Below are 9,047 nucleotides of genomic sequence, written 5' to 3'. Positions count from 1 at the left end.
AAATGTGAATGAAGGACTAGGTAGAGGAAGAGGAATGACTCAACATAGTCAAACTAGTTCTGAAGCAACCTGCATTGGAAGAGGACTAGAAAGAGCGAAGAGACCAGTAGAACATGAGGACACCAGTGGAGGACAAACAAGACCTTTTAAAAGGCCAAGAATGGTAGGTGTTGGCATATACCAAGCTGAAGATGGATTTACAACTCTCAATGTAAGTTTACAATTGTCAATGCAAGCCTAAATATCTTATATTTGAATGTGTATTTAACTGACTATGCAGCTTGAATTGCCAAGTAGAAGAGTCATCAATACTGGTACAAGAGTGACAAAGAGGGTTGATGTTGTTACTGGTGAAATTGGCTACACACCAGTACGTGGATTCAAATGGAAGGGGAAGACAACTATTACTAGTAGCAACCTAGAAAGAATGAGGGCTGAAAAGGTTATCCAAACTAGGTCTACAGCTGCTGCTACTGCTAATAGCCAAAGCCAAACAACTTCAAGTAGGAAGACTTCTGTGCCATGGAAGTAGGGCATTTTGATGTTGTCTTGTTCATTTTGAAAAACAAAATTTAATTATGTATATTTTGGTGCTGTTTTTGGTTGAAATCAAACTCAATTTTGCGTGTAACCAAACAAAACTTGAATGATTATGTTGAAATGAAGTCCTCTTTTTGATCAGTTTTGTTGTTGCCTTTTTATTTGTAGTTGAACATATTTTTGAAGTTTCTCAAATGGTTGCCACAATAATATAGACAAGAGAACCAAATACATTAACAACTTGTTCAAATCATAACTATTTCAACAACAAAGACCAACAATAACTTGAGCATTCAACAACTTCCATCCTTCAAGTTACACACACCTACAACTAGCAAGATCAAGACAATTAGCTTAGCTTCTAGTTACACACACCTACGACTTCAAAAACTTGAAAGTAACTAAAGATGTCTATGGCAATTTTGATTGCACACATCTACAACTTCCATCCTTCACATTCTTGGTTAGACTTAAAAATAGAAAACACACAATAATAATCAAGACAATTAGCTTCAAGTTACAACATTTGCTCTTCTTTTTCTCCTTCGTCACGACTTGGTTACTTTCAACACGACTTTCATAAGATGCCAATACTTCTTCCAACTCCTTAATTCTCTTTGCTAATCTCGAAATTACGTACTTGGATCGTATATCAACATCTTCAAGATCCCTCCATCTAAAGAAGTTGCATGCATCCTCCTAAAATACGCAAAAAACAAATTAAAGAAAAATACATAAACAAAATATTTCCATAAAAGAATTAGGAAACATACACGATAGCGTGGACAAGACCAAAATCTTCGAACTGGATTATGCTCCGACCATGAAGTTTGCATTGATAGTAAGTCACCATGTTTGCATCACAATTTCACTCGCAACATCGGATCATTCTCATCATTACAGATACGATTCAACATTGCATTTGACATTTTCAATCAAAACCTAATCACAAAATTCAGAAGAAACTAAACCATAAAAAACTTTAAATTAAATGTTTTATACTGGAAATTAAAAGATAAAATGAATTCCTACCTTATTTTCTTGGGAAGATGATGAAGTCGTCAAAACAGAGAGAACCAACGTTGATCTTGCTATGGAAAAACCCATGAAATCGAAAAATTAGGTCTACCAATGGCTATTTTGGGTTTAAAATTGGGGAAGATGACATAAATTGAATAAATAATTAATAATAAAGAAAGAAAATGACACGTGACACTTTTAAACTGGTCCATGGCAGTGAAAACACTGAATGACGCGCCTCATGTGCGTGGTAACAACCCAGACGAGGGAATGGGTACAAAATGGCCCTATTTACAATGATATTAAATAGTTTTGTGGGGTGATAAGACACTTTGAAAGTTAAGGTGTCTTTATGCAAATACGGGACAACTTTAATTGTGTCTTTATGTCTTTTCTCTTAATTATTTCATGTATCTAAGCATGTTGTTATATGTATTCTATAGATATTTAATACACATGTATCTAATATGATAAATAGTGTATTTAGAACTATCAAAATTATATTTTCTTAGCAAAATATCAATAAATTACAATGTATCTTACTTAAAATTCATATCAACCAGTTTAGAGAATTAACAATATATTTTACAGTCCACATCATTTATAATGGATACAATTCAAATTAGATTTACGTCTTTTTAATTCCATGAACTATTTCATTCCCATCTCGTTCTGAATCTCCATTGGAGATGAATTGCATTCTATGTGTATCTGATCTCTAAAATATTGCGACTAGAATCAATTTGTAGTTGCTTGGGAATACCTTCAACAAAATCATGGTAAGTTGCATTATCCTTAAGAAGTATTCCATGGATCTTTATAATCATCATAAATAGTATCTCAAATGCACGATCCGAAATACCTTAATAATATGGTGATATTGGCAATTGTTGGAAAAACGGATATCAAGAATCAAAGAAACACAAATCAAATTAACAGGGAGACGATGTATTGTAGACTTAAAAATCAACAAAAAATGTTAGTTTTGGAGAATTAGATGAAGTTGTTTTTTGGAGAATTAGATGAAGTTGTTTTGCTGCAAATGCGCAGAAGTTGTTAGCTAGTTGAGTGATTTACTCCGTTGATTGAGCGCATCAGATTTAAAATACATGTATATGCAACAATCATATACATGTATTTGACCTGCGAAATCTTGTACATATCGTAATATTTTAAACTATCAAGAATAGAGATAAATAGGTCCTAAACTAGTGTGATTTGTGTAAGTTAGCACAATATTATTGAGCCCGTTCACATCATCAAACTGCCCTTTACTAGTATAACTTATAAATTTTAAACTTATTTTTAACTTAAAAAATAAATTTCAAAAAACACATTTTTCATTTTAACCAACTACTATCTAAAAATAGTTTTAACTTAAAATCACTTGAAACAAGTCAAATACAAAAAAAAAACAACACATTTTTCATTTTAATCAAACTATCTAAAAATAACTAAAACTTAACATCACCTTAAACAAGACAATGGAAGAATTAGGGTTGTGGTTAATTCACTTGTGAGTCCTAAGTACGTACACGACAAAATTTTCCTATTTTGGTTTCAGTGTTTTCTTCTAAATATGACAAAAATTGAAATGAGAAATAGCAGTATCCCATGTTCTGAAGTTTAATTTCAGGTAGTTCAAAGTAGAGTAGAGTTCAGGTGCTGATTTAGAAATAAAAAATGGAATCTTTGCTTATTGGGTCTTTTCATAGACCATCAATTCCAGTTGCTGCAGAGTTTTCTCCACTCAAAACCAGTATGTAAACTTGTGCCATTTTTTTTTCTGGGTCTATCGCTAATTTGTTTAAATATGTCTTCTTGCCTGCTCTAGATGTGTTCTTGAATTTGTGGGATTTTTTTTTTTTTAAAGTATTTCAGTTTGCATGATTTAGTTTTCTCGTGTATTTTGCTTGTTAATAGGAAAAATATGTTCAATCTTGAGTTCATTTCTAAGTTCTGGAGTCTAGTACTTGAAGTTCTAGTTCCACTTTAAGTGTTCAAAAATCTTATGCCCTTTAGTTTACTGTTGATGATTTTGTTGGGTTGATCTGTATTTTGCTCGAAGCGTGTAAAACTTGAATCTTTTTCCTGGGTCAACAGATAATTGATTTATCTATGTATCCATTGTTATTTCTGTTAAGGAACTGCTATTTGTGGGTTCTTAAATGGCAGGAATTTTTTAGTGTTGCAGCTTTGGATGGTATGGTTTTCTTGTAATGTTACATAAATGTTCAAGCCCCTGGACTTTGGTCTAGTGGTAAGAGTGCAGAGTATGATGTGTGGATTAGGCGCTCATCATGGGTTTGAACCTTACTGCAAACACAACCCTGGTAGTTAAGTGGAAAAGGCAAAAAGCATAGAGCGGCGGACCCATTATCTCCGAGTTGCAGACCGTGCACCATTGACTCTAAGATATTCTTGGTTATTGTTGAAGAGTCCCACATCGGATGAAAAAGGGATGTGTGGTCTCCTTATATGGTCTTGGGCAATTCTCTCCTTGTGAGCTAACTTTTGGAGTTGAGTTAAGGCCCAAGATCCATTTCTTTACCATTGTCAAAAAAACAAAAATATTTTGATACATCTTCAATCTTGATTTGGTTTCTATGTGCTGGAGTCACAGCCCCGGAAGTTCTTAATTTCACAGTAAATGTTAACAATTCTATCCTGTTTGGTTTTCTTGGTGAATCCTTGTGATCAAAACATGTTGTTTTCTAGTGGTACGTTAATCCTCATATTCTTTATTCTTATGTCCCACTGTGTGAGTTCTGGCATTTTGCTTTTAAAAGTCCAGCCTTTTCTGTTGTTTGCCTATTTTCACAAGTAAATAGTGTGCTAAATCTTTTTCCAAATGTGAAACTTTTTGCTGCTGAACTTAGCTGCGTTTCATTATAAAATTTAGATTTTCCGACTTAGTTCCTGTTTCGAGAATAATTTTAATGCTCATCTGTCAGCTCCCTCTGGCTGGGTATATGCAGTGAATACTAGAAAAGTTTGCTTTCTAGATCATGTTTTGGTGCTGGTTGAAATTCAAGAGATCGTGTTACAGATTTTGAAATTATGGATGACCAAAGTAGTGGTGGGGAGGAGCAGAAGCTCTGGCTGAAATGTTGATATATGGTGTTTCTTTTTTGACAGGACCAAGCAATAATGATAATGGTTGTTCAAATGATACTGCGAAAAGGACTTGTGCTTTTAGATGATGCAATGTGCTTTTGTGTATTAAATTTCCAGTATACACTTGGAAGAGGCTATAATCTATAAAGTAGAAAATTGCTGTAATTTATATGTGGTACCAATTGGAGAATTAGATTTGATTTTCTTCATAAACTGAATTATGTTTAAATGCCTCTTACATCATAGGTTCACATGCAATAGTACGGGTTTTGAAATGTAAAGCATGGAAGAGACCAAAAAAGCACTATTCCACTTCTATGAAGTTGCAGCGGCAGTATATCACACAAGAGCATGTTGGAGGAAGTGATCTAAACACTATTGCTGCTGATAAAAAACTTAAAGGGAGGTTTCTGGTGCATGCATCATCTGAACACCCTCTCGAATCTCAACCTTCTAAGAGTCCTTGGGACTCAGTGCATGATGCTGTAGATGCTTTCTACAGGTTCTCGCGGCCCCATACCATAATAGGAACAGTTAGGTCCACAACTCCTATATTGAGCAACCTAACATGCCTATGGCTTATTTGTTTCCATGTTATATGAGATGCCATAGGATTTGGTTCTGACCCACCATCCATTTGTGTTTATTTATGTCATCATAAATCTTGTCAGATTTTAGTTTGTGTAGCTTCTAACACCTTACCAGTATATTATTAGTGCATCTTTTAGCTTTGACTGCTTTCAATTTAATTAGATATAGCTAGAGGAATAGGTTTTTTGATCCAGAGGGTGCTAAAAGATGTTAATTTCGTAGAATCAGCTTGATGGATAAAGCTCAGAAATTTCATGTGTTATTACGCGAACAACATTTTTAGCTTACCGACGGCATGACCTTAGATAGATAGGAGGGTATGAAGATCGCGGATAAGGGTAGAAGGTTAGTAGGTAGTTAAGAGTTGTCCTATTACTAGCCTATTCATGTATTTGGTTTGGTGGTAGTATAGAGCACGGTGTCGGTTGTAGTATTAGCCTATTCATGTAGTCTTTTGACTTTAGGTATTTGATATCATCTGTGGTTTATTGTGTTTAGGTGATCACACCTTGTTGTTGTTGTTACGGTTCCTTGCATATATGCTCCACAGTCCACACTGCTCTGATATTAGTTGTCATTTTTTTCCCCACTATCATTTTTTTCCGTTTAATTTCTGCTTTGATTTGCTTGAGTTGAGGGTCTTCTGGAAACAACCTCTCTACCTCGAAGAGGTAGTGGTAAGGCATGTGTACACTCTACCCTTTCCAGACCTCACTTTGTGGGATGCTCTGGGTATTTTCTTGTTGTTGTATATGCATGCATAAATTATATATTTATTTTTGAATTTTGATAGATTGGAAGTACAAGAACAGTGAACTTACATTACTTTTCTTTGAGCAGGCATTGAGCATAATTTCAGTTTCTCTCCTTGCAGTTGAGAAGTTCTCTGATTTTTCTCCATTATTTTTCACTGGGGTGTTAGAGGTGGGTAAAGATCATTCCTAGATTCAACTTAAGATGTGATCTACGACGACAAAAAAATTGATTATCGCTATATTGTTGCAGGCCATTGTTGCTGCCCTATTCATGAACATTTACATAGTTGGTTTAAACCAGTTGTCTGACATCGAAATAGACAAGGTACTTTTCTATTTACTTAACATGAATCTGATTTCTGAATGCAGAACTATGCAGGCTTCACTTTATCTGTGTGAAGGCCTTGTCAAGGACTCATCTTTCATGTTTTGTTTCGTCATTTTATCTTTGGGGCTAGAGAGCGAGCAGACATGGGTGGGTTAGGCTCCACTGACTGTCTTCTGGTCGGGATAGATGGGTGACTCTGTGTGTTTGAGAGAGAGGGGGGCATATTTGCAATATATATATATATATAGGTAGGTAGGGAGGGAGGTAGGTAGGTATGGAGGGAGGGAGGGAGGCGGGCGGGCGGGGCAGGAGGGAGGGTTAATTGTAAATCCTGGATTTTTCCTTGGGAGAGAGAGAGGACACATTATATATCAGATGAGTTGGCAAAAGGTGGAGGATTTGTGGCTTAGGTCGCTGGTTCAAGCCCCACACCATGCAAAGCGAATCCCGGTATTTAAGTGGAGACGGGTAGAGGGGCGGGCCCATTATCCACCGAGTTTAAAAGGCTGTGATTGGTCCAAAGGACGGGTCACAGACGGATTTCGCAGTTATCAAAAAAAAAAAAAGAACTCATTAAGTATAGCTCTTTTACTCAATGTTTATGAAGATATTTGAGTATCTAGCTTGTCAACCAGTACATATACACTACTAACACTCAATAAGTCTATAATTGTATGCAACTGAAGCTGAAGGAGTATCTAGTTTCATTGACCTCTGATGGGGTGGATGGAGGCTAGTTTTAGTCTTTTGATTGTTTGCTTATTGCACCCAGGGGTAAGCAAATCCTCTTTCTTTGTTCCCCACCAACGTCTAATCCCTAGGTTGTAGATTTAAGATGAAGTTGGGTGGTGAGGTAACTTGTGTGTATCCCCCCTCGTGTCTTTGGAAGCACATGCTTTGTTCATAACTTAGCCCCAAGGAAAGATAAATTAGCCCCTCGTGCCCTCAAATGTGTCTTCCTTGGTTACTCTCGAGTTCAAAAAGGGTATTGTTGTTATTCACATGATCTTCATCGTTACATTATATCCGCTGATGTTACATTCTTTGAGTCTCAGCCTTACTATACGTCTTCTAATCATCTTGATGTATCTATGGTCTTACCCATACCTCAGGTTTTACCTGTACCAACTTTTGAGGAATCTATGGTTACTTCTACATCTCCAGTTGTAGTGCCACCACTCCTAACTTATCATCGCCGTCCGCGTCCAGCGCTAGTCCTAGATGATTCATGTCATGCATCAAACCCTGCTCGTACTGCGGACTTGCCTCCTCCTAGCCAACTGCTTGCACTTCAAAAGGTATACGATCCACTCGAAATACTAACCCTCATTATACCTTCTTGAGTTATCATCGTCTATCATCACCCCATTATGCCTTTGTATCGTCTTTGTCCTCTATCTCCATTCCTAAGACTACAGGTGAAACACTTTCTCATTCTGGATGGAGGCAGGCTATGGTTGATGAGATGTCTGTTTTGCATAAGAGTGGTACTTGGGAGCTTGTCTCTCTTCCAAGCAATAGTGTAATAGACTTTGTCTTTTCATCTACAACGCAAGCATTGTTTGTTAAGTGATCTTGAACACCTTGATCCTTGCACCACAACTCAACTGCAGAAGCCCAAGCTAGATAGTTTGAACTTCCCATTAATGGTTCTGAAGTGATTGTAAGGCTTGAACTTCCAATCCCCGTTATTTTTGGAGCCAAAAACATCACACCCGAAAGACATTTTTCGAAATTTGACTTGAAAAGAGTAAGAAACTCGCTGGAAACTGCCGGAATCTACCCACAGTGGCCTAAAAATTGTGATTTCGCCGGGAACTTGCCGGAAACTGCCTGAAAATCACCGGAACCCTAATTCCGGTGATCGAATCTAGAGAAAACTGAATGGGTCCTGGTCGGAAATACTGGGCGACCCCAACAGAAGAAAACAGCTCGAAAAAAGATGACTGGAGCAGTGCTCACGCGCCGGCGCGTGAACAGATCTCGCCAAAAAACTTCCACCTCCGAACGGCGCGTGGGGCGCGTGGGGGGTTGTTTCCCGGTGGAAATTCTTAGGGTTCGGTCGCCTGAGCTTTCCGAGCCTCGTGATGGTGTTGTCTTTCGCACAACACCTTCAGAACGAAAGATGACACAAATCAGTCCTAACCGTCGTCGCCGGAATTTGACACGGTGACTTGAAGTTTCTCACCAATGCTCTGATACCATGTGAGAAATATATGGAAAAATAATATTGAATTGTGTATCTAAATTGTTACATTGAGATCCTATTTATAGACAATACATATACATTGAAATCCTTTTATAACTAGGATTCCTATTCCTATTCTTCTTCCTATTCTAAGTAGGAATATATACATATTTCTATTCTAACAGTTATCATAGTTCATAGATTCTGAATAGTAAACATTACACTATTGCTTGGTGAGGTTTCTTATTCCTATTCCTATTCCTATTCTTATTCCTATTCCTATTCCTATTCTTATTCCTATTCCTATTCCTATTCTTATTCCTATTCCTATTCCTATTCTTATTCCTATTCCTATTCCTATTCTTATTCCTATTCCTATTCCTATTCTTATTCCTATTCCTATTCCTATTCTTATTCCTATTCCTATTCCTATTCTTATTCCTATTCCTATTCCTATTCTTATTCCTATTCCTATTCCTATTCTTATTCCTATTCCTATTCCTATTCT

The 9,047-nt window shown here is 36.7% G+C and overlaps 1 protein-coding gene across 1 annotated transcript in view; it reads left to right on the top strand.

Annotated features, from left to right (window-relative positions):
• The first annotated feature begins 3,008 nt into the window (after window positions 1–3,008).
• Window positions 3,009–9,047, top strand: part of LOC102582366 (homogentisate phytyltransferase 1, chloroplastic) — a 30,866-nt gene continuing 24,827 nt past the window's right edge. The window contains exons 1-5 of the mRNA XM_006344477.2: window positions 3,009–3,087; window positions 3,197–3,319; window positions 4,924–5,210; window positions 6,109–6,192; window positions 6,274–6,348. Coding sequence (XP_006344539.1) covers window positions 3,244–3,319; window positions 4,924–5,210; window positions 6,109–6,192; window positions 6,274–6,348 — 522 coding nt within the window. The 5' untranslated portion in view covers window positions 3,009–3,087; window positions 3,197–3,243. The remainder of the gene's footprint in view (window positions 3,088–3,196; window positions 3,320–4,923; window positions 5,211–6,108; window positions 6,193–6,273; window positions 6,349–9,047) is intronic.

This window comes from Solanum tuberosum, unplaced genomic scaffold, assembly GCF_000226075.1.
Source record: "Solanum tuberosum cultivar DM 1-3 516 R44 unplaced genomic scaffold, SolTub_3.0 scf00058, whole genome shotgun sequence".
NCBI lineage: Eukaryota > Viridiplantae > Streptophyta > Magnoliopsida > Solanales > Solanaceae > Solanum > Solanum tuberosum.
The sequence above is the reverse complement of the archived record's forward strand: the minus strand, read 5'-3'. Positions and strand labels throughout refer to the sequence as shown.